This window comes from Nuphar pumila, chromosome 3, assembly GCF_984573655.1.
Source record: "Nuphar pumila chromosome 3, dmNupPumi1.hap1.1, whole genome shotgun sequence".
In the NCBI taxonomy this organism is placed as follows: Eukaryota; Viridiplantae; Streptophyta; class Magnoliopsida; order Nymphaeales; family Nymphaeaceae; genus Nuphar; species Nuphar pumila.
This window is the reverse complement of record NC_143251.1, coordinates 27,868,901-27,893,181: the sequence shown is the minus strand read 5'-3', so window position 1 is coordinate 27,893,181 and position 24,281 is coordinate 27,868,901. Positions and strand designations below refer to the sequence as shown.

At 36.8% G+C, this 24,281-nt stretch overlaps 2 protein-coding genes across 5 annotated transcripts in view; both read left to right on the top strand.

Moving 5' to 3' along the window:
• The first annotated feature begins 1,351 nt into the window (after positions 1-1,351).
• LOC149842408 (endoglucanase 24-like) lies at positions 1,352-9,384 on the top strand. Its single transcript, XM_089999137.1, has 6 exons — positions 1,352-1,705; positions 4,096-4,379; positions 6,920-7,357; positions 7,760-7,907; positions 8,191-8,357; positions 8,909-9,384. The coding sequence occupies exons 1-6, from the start codon at positions 1,495-1,497 to the stop codon at positions 9,236-9,238; spliced, it is 1,578 nt and encodes a 525-aa protein (XP_089855263.1). The 5' UTR covers positions 1,352-1,494; the 3' UTR covers positions 9,239-9,384.
• A 5,023-nt stretch (positions 9,385-14,407) lies between these two features.
• LOC149842407 (uncharacterized) overlaps positions 14,408-24,281 on the top strand; it is a 67,271-nt gene continuing 57,397 nt past the window's right edge. Inside the window, exons 1-2 of one of the 4 annotated variants that reach the window (XM_090001423.1) lie at positions 14,408-14,557; positions 14,748-14,829. The gene's annotated coding sequence lies outside the window, so the exon portion shown is untranslated. The remainder of the gene's footprint in view (positions 14,558-14,747; positions 14,830-24,281) is intronic. The other 3 variants (XM_090001424.1, XM_090001427.1, XM_090001425.1) reach the window with 3 other exon arrangements.

Here is a 24,281-nt window from a genome sequence, read left to right as displayed (position 1 = left end):
TTCTAAAGAAAACACCAAATATTTTTTTTAAAAAAATGTGGCTACCATTTGAAATAAATTCGGGGAGAGTATACTTTTCATGTGAAGCAATAAAATCAAGTTTGGGTCAAATATCCAGTTGAATCCAAATTCAATTGGCCAGACTCGATAAATAAGGTATTATCCAATAAATACTAAAATTAGTTATGTACTTTTGCATATGAACCAAATCTAAATCGGATACCTCATATTAATGGGAACTCAGTGCATCATGGGTCAAACCAGAACTCCATCTCAATAACATCACCACCTTCCTCCAAAACACACATTCTATGTGTAACGCTTTTCTATCCCCATGAAGCCCTGTATCTCTCCAGGTAAACCAGACGGATCCAGTGCATTTGTATTTGATCAGAACCAGCTGAACCCATGGGCCTGTTTGTTTTGCAGCCACCACCCAACAAGCCATCTTGGATAACAATGAAGGTTCATATCTTGGATTCGTCTGATGCCTAAACCGGCTTCTTGCAGTGGTTGACAGTCTTTGTCCCATGAAAGTAAGTGACTGTGAGCATTATTTGTAGATCTTCCTCTGTTCCAAAGAAACCTCTGGATCAATTGCTCTATCTTATCAATAATTTTTTTTTTACAGATGGAAGCACATCATCCAATAGATCAGATAAGATGAGATTACGAATTTGATTAAGATGATTAAGTGTGTGTGCATGTGGACAAAGAATGCATAAAAAAAAAGAACCAAATCGAAATCTGAACTGAGTTTGAATCTGATGAATAGCACTGACCCGACTACTTATGAAACATATTTGAATAGCTCACCAGACCCAGATTCGGTGTTACTTTTTCTCATGTCACACCGGCTCAGAACCTGAATCCGGCTAGGTAAAATCCAATTAGGTAGCACTAACTGCTCCTGCCAGACAAGGGGAGCCCCAGTTGGTGTTTCATGAAAAACTAAAAGTTCGATACTAGAGCTGTGGCCAAAGCCAAATGAAAAACTATTCACAGTGGGAGGGCAGTACTCGTTGAGTTTTACACTACAGATACGGGCTACTGGGATGCAAATGGGTCGGATTCAGTTCTGGGGTATTATGATATTTTTGGCAGTTTCGACCCGATCCAGATCTGACTCTCTTACGTATTTAGCTGATCCGAATCCGATCTGCTGGCATTGACTCCTAACCATAGCGGTAGTCCACTCCACGCCAAACTTACACACACACAAAAAAACGATACGCTAATATATATGTTGAAAGACTAGGGATATTATGGAACTTTGGCAGCCAGAAAGATAAATTCATTATTCAAAACAAAATTTTATTTATTTAAAATTCTACATTTTTTTGCAGGCCCGGCTGCGGTGGTGCTACTGCTCCGTCCCGTCCCTCCGACGCCGTACGGTCATCTCTTTTCCCGGAAGGTCCTAACCCTACCAACGCGCGTCTTCTTCTTTCTCCTCCTCTTTGTCTCTCTCTGCGCGAGGGGAAGAAGACTCCGATGGGAGCCAAGTCTTCGAGGGGCTGCCTCTGGTGGCTCGTCACCTTCGTCATCGCCGCGCTCGTGGTCGCGGCCGCTGTGATCACCATTTCTCACTCGAGGAAGCGGTCCAAATCGGGCGCACTCCCCGTCCCCGGCCCGCCCGGCGCCGTATCAGAGAAGTACGCCGAGGCTCTCAGGATCACGCTCCAATTCTTCGACGTCCAAAAATGTAGCGTAATGTGCTTCTTTTCCCCCTGTCTTGATCAAAATGTAGGCGGTTGTCGCCTGTGATTTGGTCGGTTTCGGTGCATTTCGGGAGAATCCTCGCCCGGATCTGTAGAGTTTACCGTGTTTTCCTTCTCTGGAGATGATTTTTCCTGGTTTTTAGAGTTTTTCCTGACTTGATTTGCGCTTCTCTTCTGAGTCGAGATTTGTAAAGTTATCTTCTGATTATTCTACACGAAGAAAAAAAAACATATTTTGCTTCGTTTTGCTTTTCTTTAGCTCTAAACGTGCACGCTTTTGGCTTATGATTCCTTAGGCGTGGCACATTTTCATGGAATCTCTCGCTTGAAGCTGTAGAATTTATCCTTTACCTCTGTGGTGATCCAGTATTATTATCAGTTACATATTTCTTTTGCTTTTGTCCTATATATATATATATATTTTTCCTGAGAAGATTTCAGTTTCTAAGCTGAAATTTTGTGAAGATCTATTTTAATCCTTCCATGTGAAGAACATCCACCGATGTGCTTCGAATTTCTCATATTTTGTTCGGTGGATGGTTTTTGAGATAATTTGGTTAGAAATGACGCATTTTGCGAAGTTGTTCTTTCGGATCTGTAGCATTTCTCTTTCCCTCTTGGAAATATTGTTTTTTGTTCCCCTCAGGTTTGCAATTGCATGTTTAAATATGTGAATATGCAATTTTAGTTCCTTTGATGCAGAAAAAAAAAAGATTATTGTGCTTTCCGCTTCTCTTTTGTTCAAAATGTCGATGGTTTTTTGCCATGATTTGATTGGCGAACGTGCATTTACATTCCTTCGAATACCTCCATTCCTCTTGGAGATCATCATGTTCGTTTTTTGTCTTCTCTTTTTCTCTTTCGAATAGATTTCAGAAACCCTGTCGAACTCTGCAAAGAAATATTTTAATGCTCCAACTTGCAAGAAATTAGCAAATGTGCCTTTGTTAGTTATATTTTCTTCTTTTTTCCCCTCATTTTTCGGAAATATAGCCTCGGATGTGCAAATCTGAAGTGTTTCTTTTTTAACGGGACAATCTAGATATCTAGCGTGCGAAAGATACTAAGCCAATCTTTGTTTGGTAGTATTTCAATTTTTTAGCGTGCAAATCATATTCCATAATGTGCTTTGATTATTTTTCTATTGTTTTATTTAGTTTTGCAGAAGCATGACCTTAATTTCGTAGATCTAGCTGGACTCTCTCTCTCCCACGCGCCCCCCCCCCCCCCCCCCCCCCCCCTCGCTAAAATACACACAAAATCATGTGCTGCTTTACTAAGCAGTTTATGACTGAATTCTGGATCTTCACTATGTGAGAATTATGTTTACACTGATTTCTTCTTCTCCTCTTCTGCTTTTTTCTTTCTTAGTCTCTTAATATATTGTCATAGTTTTGGGGAATAATGCTGGTACGACATGCAGGATTTCTTATTTGCTTCCTGGGTTAGTTTTTGTTTTTATAATTTCCTTCACATTCAGCACGAACATTTTGTTTTAGGATATGCACCACATGGTCCATATTTGAGAAAGTGTACTCTACTAAAGTTCAATTATGTCCTATACATGTTGTATACGTACTTATATATTTAAATTGGAAAACATCTGTCGTTTCTATGGACGTAATTTATGCTCATCCACCTTCAGCAGAGTGGAATTTTATGCTAAAATTTCATGGGCATCTGTCGTTTCTCTGGACTTAATTTACGCTCATCCCCTTCAGCAGAGTGAAATTTTATGCTAAAATTTCATGGCATCTGTCCTTTCTCTGGACATAATTTATGCTTGTCCCCCTTCAGCAGAGTGGAAACTTATGCTAAAATTTCATGGAAAAAGCAGCTTAATTTTGCCCACTATGAAAAAGTTAGGGTGGAGAAGTTATATTTTCTTCTCCAAACTCCTTTAGAAAAGGCAGATTTTCACTTTTAGAAGTTCAAATAGATTTCCCCTTGTAATATTTCGAACCATGATTATTATACTTGCCATTCCAAACATGGCGTGGCATACTTTAATTTCTTGTTTGCGTTTTTTCTTTTTTCCATTTAAAAAGAAGTGGTTCAATAAATATTCTGGGTCTAATTTTATTATTACTAATACCACTAGTATTGTTTTTTATCAAGTAAACTTCTTTACTTGTCTTGCCAGTTATATCTACTCATGCAGTGTTCATCATTCACCATTCACAATTTCTATGCTAATCTGTTTGTGCCTCACAGTGACAACTTAATGTTATGATTGGTTCACGTGATATCCCTATTTCTGCAACTAGGTGTGTGTGTGTGTGTGTGGTCATTTCCTTTTGGATGGCCAGGTGGTTGGTGTATATATGCACAAAAATGGTCTCTAAGTTATGCTAACATTTATTAATTTATGCAGCTGGAAAGCTGCAGGGTAACTCAATTCCTTGGCGAGGCGATTCTGCACTGAAGGACGGGCAAGAAGCACAGTTGGAACTGTCAAAAGGATTGTATGATGCTGGAGATCACGTTAAGTTTGGCTTTCCTATGGCATTTACTGCGACTGTGATTTCATGGGCGATTCTGGAATATGGAGATCAGATTAGTGCAGCAAAGCAGCTTGCTCCTGCCCAAGAATCACTGAAATGGATAACTGATTATCTCATCAATGCACATCCAAAGGACAATGTTTTGTATATTCAGGTATTATTAAAGTTTAGCGTGTATTAGTTTTAAACAATGTGAAAAGCGTTGAGGCACAGCGAGGCACTCCACCAAAAACCGAAGTGAGGCGTAAAGCTTAAGCCTCAATTTTTTTTAAACTTAAAAAAAACTTTAAAAATATCTAAAAATACAAATAAATAGAAGAAATGTTTTATTGATGAAGCAACAACCAATAAGAAATAGAAAATCTCAAATAAATATAAAAAATGTGAAATTAACATGTAAAAGTAACCTTAATGCAACAACTTGATCTATGTAAGTATTTAAGAAATAAAATATGAGCATTCAGTAAAAAAATTAAGTAATAAAATCTCTATCAATCAAATTTCTCAACATCATGCCATCACCAGAAAATGCATATTGGCATTAACAATTTAACAGCCAAATGTTAATGTATTTGTCCAATACTCTCTAAATAGAGAGTGTTACAACATTCACAAGTACAAAAAAAGCAAAAAAAAAAACAAAAAAAAAAACAAAAAAATAACCAAAATACAGATAGTACCTGTCAGTTCTTCTTCTTCCTTTCAGAGAGAGAGAGAGAGAGAGAGAGAGAGAGAGAGAGAGAGAGAGAGAGAGAGAGAGAGAGAGAGAGAGAGAGAGAGAGAGAGAGAGAGGCCCTAATTATGGCCTCTCCCCTTTTACAAGACAAATGGGGGCTTTGACCCCTATTTGACCGTGGTGCGCCTCACCATGAGGCATGCGCCTCATAAGCCCCGAAGCGCACACCTCAAAGGTTTTACGCTACAAGCATGCACCTGAGGGTGCAAAGCTCCTCCCCATTAGGCGAGGCACGTCTTTTGCGCCTTGAGGCACGTGTTTAATAACACTTGTTTTAAATAGCACTGAATATCCCAGTGGATTTTGGGTTATCTCTTGGCCACTGCTGTTGGATGTGGAGTGTGGACAACTGTTTTTTTTTCTCAGATTCGTGGTTCAAGAACCCAGAAACTTGGGATAAGGCTCGTCTGGGCTTGACTCAGGGCTTGGGTAGGTCAATCCAGTGTCAGCTAGGTTTTGTTAACTTCTAATTTGTATATAGAAATAGTAAAATTGTGACCATATTGGTACAGAAAAAGGTGTATAATGCCAAAAATATCTATAATGTCAACAAATAACATTGAGTAACAATCAAGCAAAATGTAATGCTTTAACTTGAATCACACTATTGTACACTATGAATTGGGCAACTATGGTATTGTACAACTTGAATAAGTATCCAAAATAAAAAATCAACTATCATGAAGCTTGAAAATTGAAAGTGCATAACTGTTAAGTTTGTGACACAATTAAGTATGAAGTCCTAATCTAATTAAGATCTTCAAGTCCAACATAAGAATAATAAATAATCATATCACAATTTCCAATTTACTGTGAACTGGGCCTTGACCAGTGGTAGACTAGGACTAGGTAGATTAGGACAAGTTAACTAGTTGAGTCAGTGGATAATAAAAACCTTGCCCTGAATTGATCACAAAAACGGTTGCTTTTGAATGAAAAAGATGGTTCATTTGAGAATGATTTGCCACTTTTACTGTTCAATGAACCATTGTTGCTGTCAAATCTTCTTAATTTGCTTGCAATAAAGTGAGTCTTGTTCTGGCTGTCTGATGAGACAACAGTGTACCTGGTCCTTAGTGGGTGAGCTCAACATGATGCCAGCGTTATGGTCTTGGGTTCGATATCTGACTAAACTGAATACATTTCTTTTAGATACGGTAAGTCCCTTCTATATCTGAAGATAAATGGTGTGATGTGCTATGCAGGTTTTTAAATCTGTCAAAAATCCAAAAAATATTCAAATTTGACAAAGATCCAAATACAATTAGGTAATATAAATGTGAATTAATATCTGAAAAGGAAACCAATTGGGCTTGAATCTGGTAATAGTTTCATACCAGAATCTGAACTATTTATTCTTAAATCCAATTGGATCAGCTATATCGCAACCATTTACATTTGTACCTGTTAGACATGAATCTATGGAAATTGTAGCCCAGCTTTGATCGGTTCCTCTTGAAACAAATCTGATTATTCTGTTCAATCTGAATTTCTAGCTGCGATTGATATTGAATGCTTGCATCTTGATTACTGAATCAGCATTTTGCAGAAACTATTCTATTGTGCAACAGTATAAAATATTTTAAGCACCTTTTTCTATTGTTCAATTTTTGTAGCCAGCTGACAGTTCTCAAGAGTTACTTTGCCTGTGCTTGTTGCTTACATATGCTTATTTTACTGCTCAGATGTGATATAAGCTCTTTGGATTTATTATTCTTTGATTCCCACTCTAGGGATTGTCACTTGGCTGGGTTTAAAGCTGTAATTCTTGCACTTAAGCTGTAGTAAATCCATCATCCCACCATAGGATCTGATCAGTGGCCTCTGCTGTTTATGACATCATTACACATGCATGAGAAATTCTCCATCTTTTCATATTTTTTACTTTGGCTATCTGACTAAATTTCTAACAATAATACCAATATTCTTGTATAAAAAGAAAGTGTTTCTGTTTACAGGTTGGGGACCCAAAGAAAGACCATGCATGTTGGGAAAGGCCTGAAGATATGACAGAGGAAAGGCCTCTCACACAGGTCAACACATCTTCTCCTGGAACAGAAGTTGCGGCAGAGACTGCAGCTGCTTTGGCATCTGCTTCTTTGGTCTTCAAAACAACTAATCCTACATATTCAGATTTGCTTCTTCAGCATGCAAAGCAGTTATTTACTTTCGCTGATACTCATAGAGTTTCGTATAGTATTAGCATCCCTGAAGTCCAGCAATTCTATAATTCTACTGGGTACAAAGATGAACTGCTATGGGCAGCCGCATGGCTCTATCATGCAACTCAAGACCCCACATATTTGAGTTATGTTACTGTTAAGAACGGTCAATCATTTGCAGGGTGGGGAGATCCAAGCTGGTTTAGCTGGGATAATAAGCTTGCAGGAGCACAGGTAATGTTTTTGATGCAACATAGACTTGCTTTTTCCCATTGGTGTCTTCATCATCGATTTGTTTCCTTCATTTGGCTACATGTTGGTTGCTTTCTTGATGATTATATTTTTCAAATTTATTGGGAATATGCAAATAATATTAGTACCAAGTATAGCCATCAGACCTATTGGCGTCTAAGTTTCTTCCTTCTTACTCTTATTCTATATATTTTCTTCATGAGTTATTAGGCCTTTGTTGTTCTGTGATCCATAATTATTTAAAGTCGTTACATTCAGTTAGTTTAGGCCTCATACAAATTTTTGTTCTGTGTGGAGGTCTCGTTTGTTTACTATATACTGTAGAAGAAACGAACATCTGTAACCACAATAGCAGTTTGATTTAATTAAATGATTTTTATGCAGGTTCTTTTATCCAGAATTGCCTTCTTTGGCTCAGGAAAGACATCAAATGCAGAGAACCAGGGCCTTCAGAATTACAAGAAAGCAGCGGAGGCTGTTATATGCATGCTTTTACCAGATTCACCCTCAGCCACATCCAGTAGAACCAATGGTAATGAAGGATTGTTATTGCATTCACATTTGCATCTGTAGTTTGCTTTAGCGAAGCAGATCTTACAGCTAGTATCATGAAAATAGTAACCACAGATAATGAGAATTCTTATCCATTTTGGTGTAGTTGATCTGGTCATTGGTAGGTTTATGTTTCCAGTGATCTCTGTTTTAGGAAGTCAAAAGATATTCCCTACAGAAACTTTGGTGCAGTTACCATTTGGTAGTTCAACTGATGCGTGCTTGCTAATTTTCTAATGTTAGTTCTTTGAAACTTGTTGCAGGGGGCATTGTCTGGATTACAGAATGGAACGCTCTGCAACATCCTGTAGCCTCTGCATTTCTTGCTGTACTTTACAGTGATTACATGCTCACATCAGGGACCCCAAGCATGTACTGTGATAACAAGGCATTCTCACCTACTGACCTTCGTAACTTTGCTGCTTCTCAGGTAACTTAAGTTGCAGAAAAGTGGCTAATCCGAAAATTTTTAGTTTCTGATACGATAGTTTGTGAATAATCGACTGTTTGGCCATCATCTTTTAATGAAGAGCAGAGTTTGGGTTATTTTCATCACATTACTGAGTTAAATGCCATTCCTATGTCTTTCTTCATCAAAATTCAGTTTTGCCGAGCTCCATGCGGGGAACATAGCTAATTACTATATGGGATGTCTGTATTGAAATTAAAAAAGAAAAGCTGTAAAATATTTCTGGAACTTGTCTGGAAAATATGTGCAGCAGCAAGTTGGAGAAAAATTATAGATCCGTCTTTTGTGGCCATGCATGTAGTATTTACTTGGAAGCATCATCCTCGTCATCATCACCATCATCATTGTACTTATATGAGTTATCCAAGTGGCTTTTTAAATTACTGATTGTGGAACTTCTCCTTTCCCTGTTAGTGAAAACCGAGTTGCTTTTTTGTTGTGTTTAAGAACTGTAGTTGTGTTCTGTTCTCATTTTCCTTTGTGTCTGATTTCATCTTTTGCATCACTAACAGGCAGATTATGTGTTGGGAGACAATCCTATGAAACTAAGTTACTTGGTGGGATATGGCGACAAGTACCCGGTTCAGGTGCACCACAGAGGTGCCTCAATTCCTGTAGGCACAAACACAGGCTGCAAGGGCTTCAAGTGGCTCGACTCAACCGATCCGAACCCAAATGTAGCATTTGGTTCTTTGGTGGGTGGCCCGTTTCAGAACGACAGCTTTATAGACTTAAGGAACAACTCGATGCAGACTGAACCCACCACATACAACAGTGCTGTGATGGTTGGCCTACTCTCTGGGCTGGTGACCACTTCCTCAGTAGTTCAGTCCTTCTCCTAACGCTATCATATCCTCTCGTATGTGTATCTTATTGTCATTATTGTCATTGTTGTGATATATCATATGGAAATTGCTAAGATCTCCTTGCAGTATATGCAAATGGCCGGTATTTCCCATGATTGAAAATGCACTGCCTCTTTCAAGAAGGGAAAGTTTGTGAAAACCACCTTTATCTTACCCCATGATTTTGAAATAGTTACTTGAAGGTTTATTTACCCTGCACAACTTGTTTCTGAGGGCATTCTATGCAGTTTTTGAAATCGAGATTTCCTTCCGTGCTTGATTTTTGAATACCAACATCTCAGTTGATTTCCTGAAACTTCAAGGTGGTTTTTGGTTTATTGGTCATTTTGTCAAGCAACAAAGATGGGGAGATTGGTAGCAATTTTCCATGTATTATTTACCTGTCACAGATCATAGCTTAAGTATTATCAGTTTGAACTGTGGAAGGCCAAGATCATGCATGTAAATGTCGTTGAAAAAGAGGACCTTTTCTGTCCAGTTGAAGTTTCAGTGTTTTTACATACCAGTAATTACATGTTTGGGTGCAAAATAATAGGGGAAAAAAGTTAGCTGTCAAATACTGGACAATCCTGCACAGGGCTGCAGTGTCCCCACCGTGCGGGATTGTCCCACGTATCACAGTGGGTGTTTGCTTTGCTGCCCCCACCCGTCCGTGGGATGACTGGTGTGTGGGCTCCTACGGGACGCTAAACAGCATCCTCCGCTGTTCACTCCCCCCCATCCCCGACGGAACAGGGAGGGTGGGACAGTGGGAAGCAGATCGGGTCATGCTGAAAATGAGCGTTTTTGCTCATGCGGACATCGTGGCCGTCTGTTTGCATTTTGGATGAATGCCACGTGGTTTTGTTGACTTTTGAACTTTTTAAAATGCAAATCGGATGGCCACGATGTCAGCATGAGCAAAAACGCTCATTTTCAGCATGACCTGATCTGCTTCCGGGACAGTGCAGGGTGCACAAAAAAAAAAGAAAAATTTTCAAGGCTGCCTAGACAAGATCTAAATACCAAAAAAATGTTTAAAATTTGAGGAATATGAGGGAAAAAATAGGAATTCATATTTTTGGATATGCAATTGCTTTAATGGGTATCATATTGGATCCAATTATGATAGTATTTAAAAAATTATTGATTTTAGCCCCAGATGTGGATCACTGATTGAATTCAAATAGCATAAATGTTGAGATTTGGGTAATTTGAGAAAAAATAGAATTCATATTTTATGATATAAAAATTCTTTAATGGGTATCATATTTGATCCATTTATGAAAGTTTATAAAAAAATTATGGATTTTAACCCCAGATATGGATCTCAAACTGGATTCATATAACTAAAAGATGTTTAAAGTTTGAGTAATTTGAAAAAAATAGTTCATACTTTTTGATAAACAAATTCTAAAACCATAAAACCTTAAACTGCAAATGAACCATAAAATCAAAGACAAAAAAACCATAAAAAACTATAAAATCAAAAAAACCATAAAATCAAAGACAAATGAACCATAAAATAATCCACAAAATCAAAGAAAAAAAAGAATCATGCAAAAGCACTAGATTTAAATCCCAAAATCAGTCATTCCATTCACAATAATCAAACCATAATGTTATCCTTAATTCAACCCCAAAAACATGCCATTCGCAACAATCAAACCCTAAACTGCAAGAAAACACAAATTATTCAAAAGCCCTAATTTTAACCCTAAAATTGTTTCAAATTTAGCCACATTGGGCCAACCATAATGATAGAAGGGGGAATTGGGCCTGAATTTGGGCAACTCACCGGTGGATATCCGGCTTCCCCAGGCATGTAGGAGGTCCTAGGGATGTGAGGTGAGGGCGAGGAAGGGAGTAAGGGGTATACACCCTGCCCTCTATTTTTTTTTATACCTAGGTTCTAAAAGTGCCATGAACCGGGTCAACTGCAGGCAGGTCAGGATCTCAGTCATCTTATCTGACCTAGGATTTCAAAGGGATCGGATTCGGATATAACTTTGATCTAGTTCCCGCAGATTTTTCTCATATACAGATCTTAAAATAAGATCCTAATGTGTAATGAGATTGAAAACAAGCTGGTTGGACCCTTTTTGGATTCGGATTTTGATTAATATTCCACTCATATCTACATTCATATTAGGACTAGGTTCAATTTGATCTTAATTTTGGCATATGCAGTGCCCGTTTCCAGTCACTTTATACAATATCAAGTATCACTATATAACATTTGGATCCGAATTTAAGCCTGCTTCATTGGATGTTGTTTGGATTTGGATTCAGATTCAACACTACTAGACGAGTTCAGAAACAAAATGCTCCAGATATTTTCAGAAATTTTTGCTTTAGTGGACTGCTTGGAAACTCTGGCTTTAGATTTTGGATCAGGCATGAACCCAGCACATATCCGATGCATCTGCACCGAAAACTAATAGGTTTTAGTTGGACTGGATCTTTTGATATTGTATCCATTGCAGGACATGAACAGGCTCCGCATAGATCATGCTCGTCTAAAAGTATACGGATGTGAAATCTGGGTTTTGGATCCTTAAAAGTTGGGTTGTACTGTGTCAGACTACCCCCATTGAAGCCCTCCAAATAGGATCTGATGGATTTTGTTCGGATATAGCCAGAACCACTGTGATCCAATATGACCCAATTAGACAGATGGTTACCTTTGGCATGTAGGATCTTTAAATCTGCTTATGGTAAAAATCCAAATATCTAAACCTGATTAAGCCATCTTACATTATATTTTAGATCCAAAACAAAAGCAGGAAAATGCTATTTTTTTTTTGGAATTGGCATTGCACCAATTATGCCCATACCTAGTAGGTGCATATATGAATAAATTGCATTTCACTTGCCTTTAGGGATGGAAACGGATGGACATTGTGTTTGACCCGGCACTCTACCTGTCGTCGGAAGGAGTAGGCACATTTTTGGATCTGAACTCAATTTCAACCTCATGATGCAGTCTCAGATTATGTTATGAACTGAACCTTTGTGCTATTGGATCTGTTGAAAATTGAAAAAATCTATTGATTTTCACGTCAAAAAAAGTAGAATAGGTCCGGTTAAACCTGATTCGATATGAACCTGGTCATATTCCTCCGTCTTGTTCTTACCCGGATCTAACCAGATGTATTTTTTCCGAATCTGACCATGATTCAAACATACATTACCTGGATCCATTTTTTGAAAATATCATGAGCTATTCTCAGCGATATTTTTGAAAATATCATGATTTTATCATGATATTTTAAAAAGCTGATACATTCCCGAAAAAACACAATATTTCAGGATATCACACAGTCTGAAGATATCATGTTTCTCTCTCGATATTAATGCAATATGTTATATTTTATAATTCTATATATACCAATTTTCGTGATTTTTTTCAAAAACAAATATTTTCAATTTATTACGGAAATTTCCCATCTGGGATCTTTTCTCAGGACGAGACTAATTATGAATTGAGTAGGTGTAAGGGTAGGTTGGATGTCCTACCCAGATCCCAATACCATGTGGTTGGGCATAAGACTTAAAGAGAAATTATTGGCTACATTCTACAGTACTGTACTCTCTAGCTAAAACTTATAGTTTCAAGTTTTATTTAATCGAACATGGCCCATTTACTTGATAATGCACTTTTTATTGGATGGTTTTGACATAAAAACATAATTTTCTCAATCATAAGATTTTGACGTCTTGTGGGTTGTTAAATTTTAAAGCCCTTAAAAGATTTGCACATACACTAGGATCGGATAATATAAAACATGTTTTTGACTAAATAAATTATATCCATAGGGCTCGATCCACAAAAATAAAAAAAAATTGAAGAAAATGCGATGGAACAAGCTGTTTCTACTAGAGGATACCGTACAATCGATAGTAACGAATATTTTACTGAACTGCAAGTAGTGCATGCTTGTACGTTATTTGTTTTGGATATTTTGGGTCGGAGCATAATGGACCCAGTGGGTGTATATAAGATCCAATAGGTTTCAACATTCCTATGGACAAACCGATCTTGAGACTCCTAACCCTGATTTTACCCGTATTGGTGCCATGATTATTTCTTCATAATAACTGTAAATACTAGACCCAGATCCAGTCATGCTTTTCTAGATTATAGTCGGAGCCATTCTACAAGATCCGGATGGCTTTAACATATGCATGGCAGGCACATGACCCGACGGTATGTTGCCCTATTAATTAGGGATTCAAATCCGTTGGAGCTCGGACCCTCAACTAAACCAGATATTAACCATATGGTTGAATGTGTTTGGATCTGAGTCAGATATGGGCTATCAATCTAGTATTGCCAATAAAATTAGGATCCATATTCAAGCTCTCATTCATCTGCCATGGCTTGGAGCTACGTAACAAATATCTTTGATGTTTTGAAGACATGACAAATGTTTTGGATACCAAAATAATCCTGAAAATATGGTGATATTTGAATATATCGTGATTTAACATGGTATTTACTGATGAAACCCATTTTCAAAATTTTCAAAAATTTATGGTTTTTCATATTTTATATGCTTTGATAGTTTATATTTATTGGCATTTTCTTAAAATTAGAAATGTGCTGGAGCGCTTCACCAAACTAGGGACAAGTAATCACCTAGGTTTGTGAGATTTTCGCTTTCCGAAAAAATCCAAACACCTAGATTTGTGTCATAGTTTGTTTAATGGGTCAGGTATCCAACCCATCAAGGTGCGCCCAGTCCAGTCCAAATAACACTCATTCGGCTTCAGATTCGGGATTGGGATTATGTTAGGTCAAGAGAAGAAGTCCAAACTCAAACCCACATAATTTACAAATATCTAAAATATGTTTTTCTTTGCAAAAAAAATATATAAGAAAACACTCAAGTTAACTGGGTTAGATTAAGTAAAAATCACAGCCCAAACCCGATCCACATGTTACTCGGTCGACCCAGATAACATTCACGTCAGCACTTTTATAATCCATACTTGGATATCTGGGTTCAGGTCGGATCAGATACCTGAGACAAGCCCAACCCATTGGCAACCCTTTTCCGATTCAGATTTAGTGCTCAGAATTTGAACTCGGGTAAACCATGATTCGGAAAGTATCCGATCCGTTTTGATCCCCCATTATTCCACTAGTAAGGCGCCGCTGCTGGTGAAGCCTGCCGTCGGTGCTGGTTTTTTCCCTTCTCACGGAAGAAAAAGAAGAAGAAGAAATAATTAATTAAAAAAAAGAAAAGTCAAAGAAACGAAATCGGGCGCGAATCTTTCCCTCTTCAGTCTTCTGATTCACCTCCTCAGAAGGTAATTTTTTATTTTCTTTTTTTTTTTCGTAAATAAATAATTTGCCCGATATATGAATTCCTTGGAATCTGTTGTTTCTTCTTGATTAGTTCTCTATGGATGATTTCCCCCATTTTTTTATTTTTTATTTTTAATTTTCGGGGTTTTTACATGGCCATTTTATTTTGTTCTTTCTTAATCCTTCCGATAGGCAGTTTGGTGGAAAATAGCCAATCTGTGGGATTCGAACCCCAGACATCTCTCTTAAGACACCGGGAGCCCTACTGATCCAGGTAGAATTTCACCACCGATCCAGTTAGGGTTTTAGTTATGATTAATTCGATTTGTTCTTTGTTTCCTTTAGTTTTTCTGTAATTTTTGAGTTGAAATGATGACTTTTCGAAGAGGACAATGATACGGTTTCTTTTGGTACAATTTAATCCCCAAACGAAGGGAAAATTTCCTTTGTTTATTTATTTCTTTCCCTGAAATAATTCTTTCCTGAATTTTCTGATTTCGCTTTGTTTGCCCCCCCCCCCCCCCCCCCCCCCTCCCCAACCTCGTGATTGTGATGAGATTGGTGGAAGAGTGTTCTGCATTTTCTACTATTTTTGTGATGGGAAATTCGAAAATCAACTTATCCAGAAAAATTTCCGAGAGCACAAAAGCAAAAGCTTGGTAATTCGTAGGCTTTTGGGAAATGTTTTTCTGGAATTGGGTTTCGCTAATTTTCATATGTTAGATTGCATTTCGGAAATTCATACTGCGGAATGTAGGTGTTTGTTGGAAAATAGTTTTTCTACTTGTACCAAGTGAGATGGGTATGGTTTCTTTCAAAAGGTGAAGAAGGAGTCGGACTACTGATTCTTAGATCCGTCTTCGGTGCTTTTGCTTTGTGCTATTCGGACACAAAATACGAAATTCTATAGTGCATTGCATGTTTAAGCTTGTAAAAGTTAGTAAATTCACTGTATAACTAATGATCAATCATAGTTCCTGGGTTCCCTAATTTGGGGTTTAATCTGCAACTCTGCACGCCAGGGTCTTTGGGCACTTTGTGACCCTTAACTCCAACCTGCAACACAAGGGATCGGTGTCTATGTGATCAAACAAATTTTGCAAGTTCTTTAGAGTGCAACTTCTTCAACTTTTGCTGAATTTGTAACTTTATTGGAGATTCTTGTTTCTGCATAATTGGTGGGTGGTAACTTTTGATGTTGAAAGTTGATGCTTTTTGGTGTGGTTTGGGAACTGTTACTTTGTTAACAGAAGCTTGGTTTCACTTGAACATTAATATATTTAAAGCTTCATATCCTGATCATGTTGCCTTTATGTACGTCAATGCCTTTGTGTATTATTCTCTTCATGCTATCAAAGTATTGATTGGTATGTAATTCAATGAAGCATTCTAACATCTTTTGTGAGATCCCGTGTGTGTTGCTTAGTTTGCTTTCCTAGGTATTTTGTGTTGAATAATGTATATGGCATTCCTTTTTTGTGTTTTATGTATTCATTCGGAGTATACCATTGTTTGATAAATAAAGGAAGGGTACACAATTGCGAAAGGAGCCAGCTATACTCTTGAAAGTAATGTATTTTCTAAGCATGTTCCAGTGCAAAACCTGAAGTCAAGTTACCATGTACCATTGTTTGATAAATAAAGGAAGAGTACACAATTGCGAAAGGAGCCAGCCATACTCTTGAAAGTAATGTACTTTCTAAGCATATTGAAATAGATTGTCATTATGTTTGCGAGGAGTATTTAAAAAGAACTATTACGCTTTTATATGTTTCATCAAAATATCAGTTGGTTTATTTCTTCACCAAAGCATTCCCACCATCTAAGTTTCATTTTCTTTTGGGACATTTGGTGATATCACCGTAAGTTTGAGGGGCAGTGTTAAAATATAGGTTGTACTTGGTATAACTCTTTTGTATTCATATAGTGTTCGCTAATGAAACATATGATGTTGACAATGCATATAAAACTTTTGTTATCACAACATAGTTTAGAGGTAAGGGCTATATGTACTCCCATATCTTCAAGTAACTACTTCAACCACTTGATCTTCGAGGTTGTAGTTGCAATGGCTCTGTACTAAGCTTCAGTTGATGAGATAGAAATCTTTTGCTGCTTTTTACACTTCCATAAGATTAGAAAGTCACCTACAAAAACACAAAAGCCAGTGGTTGAACGACAATCATTTGCCTTCCCAATCGGAATAAGAAAAAACGATCATTTTCAATAAGGAAGATGAAAAAAATAATCCTTCAGTAATTGTATTTTTAACATATCTAACAATGCTCATCACAACCCTCATATGTACTGTGGTGGGAGAATGTTGAAATTGACTAGCATAATGTACAAGATGAAAAATATTAGGTCTAGTAATAGATAAGTTAATGCTTCAATCATTTGTCTGTAAGGAGTCAAATCTTCTCGAGGAGCTCCATCATCAATCTTCATTTTGAAATTAATAATTTCATGAGTGTCAACCCTTTTCTCTTGTGTAATTCCTGACCAGACCACTATCTTTGCTGCATATTTACTCTGTTAACAAATAACCACGAGGTGACTTAGCTACTTTATGCCAAGATAATATCTAAGATAACCGAGGACAATCATTTAAAAGTTATCCTTGAGAATAACTTTGATATCTTTAACCCCTTTTTTATCTCCACTTGTGATTATTATATCATCCACATAAAACAATACAACAACAACAACAACAACAACAACAACTACGCCTTCATCCCAAAACAATTGGGGTCGGCGATATGAACCAAAAAAGAAAATCATTCTGGGTCTTCCACATGAATCCTTCTCCTCCAATCATTTCTATCCAATGCCATGTCCTCGGTGAGGTTCAAAGCATTCATATCCTTTCCTATCATCTCCATCCAAGTCTTCTTAGGCCTACCCCGACCTCTTTTAACTAATATATTTTTCCATTTCTCCATCCTTCTAAATGGAGCATCATTAGGCCTTCGCCGAATATGTCCAAACCACCGTAAACGATTCTCTCTCATCTTATTTTCAATGGATGCAACGCCTACCTTCTTACGTATCTCCTCGTTTCGAATCTTATCTTTTATTGTATTTCCACACATCCATCTAAGCATACGCATCTCAGCTACACTCATTTTTTGAATATGATGTCTCTTGGCAGCACAACATTCCGTACCATATAGTAAAGCGGGCCTAATTGTCGTCCTATAAAACTTTTCCTTCAACCGCAATGGCATTCTATGATTGCACGACACTCCAGTTGCACTTTTTCCTCAAATTTTCCTTATTTATTCTCAGACAACCCCCCTCGTGTGGATGCCAACCCTGATAGGTCAGTGTAGGAGTCAAACCTCAGTCTGTTTTAGAAAATTACCATTTAACCCACTTTCATTAGGAAAATTACCATTTTACCCCTAGGTCATCCCAGACCCCTGGTCAGTCAGAGTCAACCAAGCTCATCTGTAAGCTCGAAATAGTTAGAATGCCAGTCATTTAAGCTCACTTGAGCTCACAGTGAGCAGATCATGTTCATTTCTGACCATTCCTGCCAAAATGAGATCATTTCTTCAGAAATGAGCCAATTTCTCACTCAAATCTCAAAACTGTAAAAGGAAAAAATCTTTGCCTAACTGTCCTCTACCATCCACATAAAACAATAATATTATAATACCTGCATCAGAAGGCTTAACAAATAATGTTATGTCAATATAACATGATTTATAACCCAATTTTATCATAACACTACCAAACCTATCATACCAAATATATAACATGCCTTAGGTGCTTGCTTAAGACCATATAAAACCTTTCACAAGTGAAGAACCTTGCCATGTGCAATGGTGCAGTTTAAATGGTACAATTTAACCTTTGAGTTGAAATGATAACTTTTTGAAGAGGGCAATGGCATGGTTTCTTTTGGTACAATTTAATCACCAAACGAAGGAAAAATTTCCTTTATTTCTTTCACTGAAATAATTCTTTCCTGAGTTTCTGATTTCGCTTTGTTTGTTTCCCCCCCAACTTCGTGATTGTGATGAGATTGGTGGAAGAGTGTTATGCATTTTCTACTATTTTTGTGATGGGAAATTCAAAAATCCACTTATCCAGAAAATTTTTTGAGAGCACAAAAGCAAAAGTTTGGTAATTCGTAGGCTTTTGGGAAATGTTTTTCTGGAATTGGGTTTCGCTAATTTTCATATGTTAGATTGCATTTTGGAAATTCATACTGCAGAATGGAGGTGTTTGTTGGAAAATAGTTTTTCTACTTGTACCAAGTGAGATGGGTATGGTTTCTTTCAAAAGGTGAAGAAGGAGTCGGACTACTGATTCTTAGATCCGTCTTCGGTGCTTTTGCTTTGTGCTATTCGGACACAAAATACGAAATTCTATAGTGCATTGCATGTTTAAGCTTGTAAAAGTTAGTAAATTCACTGTATAACTAATGATCAATCATAGTTCCTGGGTTCCCTAATTTGGGGTTTAATCTGCAACTCTGCACGCCAGGGTCTTTGGGCACTTTGTGACCCTTAACTCCAACCTGCAACACGAGGGATCGGTGTCTATGTGATCAAACAAATTTTGCAAGTTCTTTAGAGTGCAACTTCTTCAACTTTTGCTGAATTTGTAACTTTATTGGAGATTCTTGTTTCTGCATAATTGGTGGGTGGTAACTTTTGATGTTGAAAGTTGATGCTTTTTGGTGTGGTTTGGGAACTGTTACTTTGTTATCAGAAGCTTGGTTTCACTTGAACATTAATATATTTAAAGCTTCATATCCTGATCATGTTGCCCTTATGTACGTCAATGCCTTTGTGTATTATTCTCTTCATGCTATCAATGTATTGATTGGTATGTAATTCAATGAAGCATTCTAACATCTTTTGTGAGATCCCGTGTGTGTTGCTTAGTTTGCTTTCCTAGGTATTTTGTGTTGAATAATGTATATGGCATTCCTTTTTTGTGTTTTATGTATTCATTCGGAGTATACCATTGTTTGATAAATAAAGGAAGGGTACACAATTGCGAAAGGAGCCAGCTATACTCTTGAAAGTAATGTATTTTCTAAGCATGTTCCAGTGCAAAACCTGAAGTCAAGTTACCATGTACCATTGTTTGATAAATAAAGGAAGAGTACACAATTGCGAAAGGAGCCAGCTATACTCTTGAAAGTAATGTATTTTCTAAGCATATCATAATAGATTGTCATTATGTTTGCGAGGAGTATTTAAAAGGAATTATTTTGGAATGGTTCTTTGGACACAAAAGTACTAGATTGAAAATGTAGCATTTTCATTTTTTCATAAATGGATTTTTTACACAAAAAATCTCTTTGATATAAGTCTTTTCAAGAAAGGGAAAGAGATACAATTTAGAAGTACTAGATTGGATGGTGTAATCCTCTATGCCATAATTCAATATCTTTCTTTTTAACGTAGTTACAAAAAGTCTTTGTTGGAAAAGTCAATGAATCCATGAAGTAGAGATCTCCTCTCCTATGACCTCACCTAATCAGCTTCCGTAGCTGGAGATCCTGTACCCAAAAACCACTAGATGAGAAGGAGATCTTACATCCATGATCCAAAATTTGAGAAACAATAAATAAGTTTAAATTAAGTTTTTGTACTATTCTAACCAATGTTGTATTGTATAATATGGTATGATACCATATCGTCTATGTTTGGCGCATTTTAAAAGGGCCGAAACACGACTTTTTTAATTTTGGGTTTTGAAGACCTCCATAGGGCCGAGTCTCTCATTTGTGTAGAGGCCTTTAGAGGAGAACCTAAGCATCATAAGAGGCGTGAGCGATTTGGGAGCCGATTCGTGCGCAAGGGAGAGGGCTTTGGTTATTTAACACTTACGTGTTCATAAATTTGGTTTCTTTAAAAAAAAGTATTCATAAACTTGTTTATTTTGTTTTTTTTTATGTAATATGAAAGCATGTCTTGTGGCATGTTCTTGATTGCAAGATATTTAATATTTTGCATTATTCTTATGAGATATGCATGCAATATTATCTATATTAGTTGATGTTTGCTGATGTCTTATGCAACTCATAGAGACATAAATGTTTTATATGTGATTTTATGATTGTATTTTGTGTAATTCATCATTGTTTCATGTGCTATAATTATTTTAGATTTTTTGCTATTTTTTTTTTATTTTTGGAATTTTTTTATTAACAATTTATAATTTTTTACGATATGCTATGCTACGTATCTAACTTTGGGCAAAATTCTTTTACGATATGCTACAATACGTATCTAACATGTGTCATTTTCATGTGTTTATTTAAAGTTTTTTATATCATACAAAACCCAACTAATTTTAATTTTTTCATGTAATCTTTTTAGGCAAATAAAAAAGTTATCATCAAGGAGGCACAAAAAACAATTTGATCCTATTAGTTTGAAAATTTATGATGTATTAGATGCATGGGTTCAAGAAGAAGCGAACATTTTAAATGAATATAACATTTAGTAGATCAACGTGGAAGGAACACAGGAGATAGATGATGAAGAACCAACGTATATTAGATACGATGTAAATGTCTAAGGAGGAGAAGAAGAAGATAATGATGATGATGATATAAGTTATATTTTTAAAAAACTTGGTTATATAATAACACTTAAGTATTCAAAAACTTGGTTATTTTGTTTTTTGTTTATGTAATATGAAAGTATGTCTTGTGGTATGTTCTTAATTGTAAGATATTTAATATTTTGCATTGTTCTTATGAAATAGTTGATGTGTGATGATGTCTTATGCAGCTCATAGAGACATAAATACTTTATATGTGATTTTATGGTTGTATTTTGTGTAATTTATCATTGTTTCATGTGTTATGTTTTTTTAATTTTTTTGCTATTTTTTTTGGTTTTTTTTTTATGTTTTTTAGAATTTTTAGAAAAATTTTATTAAAAATTTATGATTTTTTTACGATATGTATGATACATATCCTATGTCACATAGACACGGCAACCAGGTAGCCGTACCTGTGTCGACAACCGGACGTAGCATGGGTACATGCTGGTCCGGATCGGGTCCAAGCTTGACCCAGCCCAATTTTTGTTTTTTTTTCTTTTTGCCCTCGGTGAAAGGTCGGGAGGAAGAAAAAAGAGCAGGAAGAAGAAAAAGAAAGAGGAAGAGAAAGAGGAGGAAGAAGAAAAAGAAAAAGGAGGAGAAGGAAGAAGAAGAAAAAAGAAACAGGAAGAAGAAGAGGTCGAAAAAGAAAGAGGAAGATTAGGAGAAGAAGGAAGAAGATGACGAAAGCTGAAGAGGGGGAGAAAGAAGAAGACCATAGAGGAAGAGGAAGAGGAAGAGAGAGGGGGGGGGGGAGTGTACCTTTTCTTCTTCCTGCAACAATCCGAGAGAGAGGGAAAATGATGTGCCTCCTCCTCCTCTTCTTTTTCTTCCTGCAACAAAGAGAGAGAGAGAGAGAGAGAGAGAGAGAGAGAGAGAGAGAGAGAGAGAGAGAGAGAGAGAGAGGGCTCACCTTCCCCTTTTATTTTCCCTTTTTGTAAGAGATATTACAATCTTGCTTCTATCAATTCATCAATGCACTTAGGCTCGAGTTTAAATGTACAAAGTTCGCTATTCTTCATAAAGGGTATTCCCTCTATTATAGAGGCACTTGAAGAGTGGACTATGGAAGAGAATAGACCTATGTCACATGGGTGCGGGTGCAGGCGCGGGTGCGGGTGCGGGGATTCGGCACTTCCAAAAAACCCAGGTGCGGGGGTGCGACAGGGGCAAAAATGTAATATATATATATATTTATATAAAAAGGGGGTCAGCAGCTGACAGACAGCTGTCAGCATTACTTTTTTTTTAAAAAATTTCGCAGCCCATTGGGCAATTTTTTTTTAAAAAAAAAAATCCAAAACAAGAATGGACTTAAATGATCCTGGGTGCGGTCAACGCACCCAGGATAGGGTTGACCGCACCCGGTGCCACACCCGCACACTCACCCGCGTCGAGTCGCGTCGACGCGGGTGCGGCACCCTGCTAGCCGAATCCCTGTGACATAGGAATAGACTAAAGAAACATGCTTCTAAAGATGAGCCCAATTTCAACACAAGCACCTACAAGCCTCCCCATTTTGGGTGGTCCTCTAATGATCATGAGACCAAGAAAAAGATCATTTGCTACTATTGCAACAAACCAGGTTGCATCAAACCCTTTTGCTCAAAGAAGAGAAGAGGTGAAAAGAAATAAGAAAAGAGAGTGACATATGTGGAATCTTCACTTGAGAAAGGTGGTGTTGATGAAGGCTCCAAAAGCACGTCAATGTCACTCTCCCAACTTACAGCGGTCCTACAACCACTCCTTAAGAATCAATTATCTTTACTTTTCGGTGTCGTGGTGTTCACATGCATTGATCTCGGTAAGTCTTTTTAGATCGTTGATTTTGGTGCATCATTCCATATGACTCCTAAGGAGTTTATACTATCTGATTGCCATGATAATCCAAATAATTCTTATGTGTCCACCATCGATGAAACTTCTTTAAAAATCAAAGGTTTTGGTGTTTTGAATAACTTTAAAAAACAACCAAAACTTCTATGTACCAAATGTAACAATTAGCCCAGATTTGAAAAGATAAAGGGTGTTCAATTGCAAGTGATTTGTTCTTGTTGAAAAACATGACAAGCCCTCTCCCAAAGCTAAAGAGTGTGTATTTATTGGATGTGCCGAAAACAAAAAAAGGGTATAGGTGTTATGATTTGAAAGATAACAAGCTTTATGTTTCTAGAAATGTTACATTTCTTGAAAATGAAACCAGATTTGATACTAAGGAATCTAAGAACGACCTTGAGTATGCCTTCTTATTTGATTTATTACCTAAAAAGGATGACAAAATTGTTGATCTTGATTCTTGTGGCAATGAAGGTGACAATTTAGATAATGATAATATTGAAAACAATGATGTTGATATTAAACTCACTCATAAATCTAATAATGTTAATATTGAACTTACTCATAAACTTCAACACCACTCTCGACATAATGGTGAAAATCCCCCATGTGCCCTAGACAAATATAGTCAATCCCAAGAAGTAGAACCTAGTCTTAGGAGGTCCAAGCGCATCTCTAGACCCCCTAGTAGGTTTGTCTCCCATGACTTCTCACCTAACTATAGACCATGTCTTATATCTATTCATTCATATCATGCCCTCAACTTATAGTGAAACCAATAATATGAAAGAATGGGTAGAAGTCATGAACGTACAATTAGAAGCTCTTTATAAAGATAAAACTTGGTAAATTCAACCTTTACCTAGAGACAAAAAGACCATAGGTTATTAGTGGGTGTTTAAGGTTAAGACTAAAAACGATGGATCATTAAAGAGATATAAAGCTAGGCTTATTCCCAAAGGGTATTTTTAAGAATATAGTATACATTATGAAAAATTTTTTTTCCAGTTGCTTGTATGACTAGTGTTAAGTCTCTCATCGTAGTAGCATCTATTAAGAATTGACCTATATACTAATTAGATGTCAAAAATGCCTTCCTAAATGAGGATTTAAATGAAGAAGTATATATGGATCATCCTCTTAGCCTTAATGTCTCTATTTTCATAAAGCCTTGTATAAAATTAAACAAGCTCCAAAGGCTTGGTATGATAGATTTAGTGAAATAATGTTAAACCTTAGTTTTAAATCTTATTATATTGACATTGCTCTTTTTGTGTGACCTACAAGTGCAAATATTGTTATTTTACTATTATATGT

Coding starts and splice junctions, on each gene's coding strand:
- LOC149842408 (XM_089999137.1), top strand. CDS start 1,495: ATGGGAGCCAAGTCTTCGAGGGGCTGCCTCTGGTGGCTCGTCACCTTC. Junction 4,380..6,919: donor ACAATGTTTTGTATATTCAG/GTATTATTAAAG, acceptor TTCTGTTTACAG/GTTGGGGACCCAAAGAAAGA. Junction 7,358..7,759: donor ATAAGCTTGCAGGAGCACAG/GTAATGTTTTTG, acceptor ATTTTTATGCAG/GTTCTTTTATCCAGAATTGC.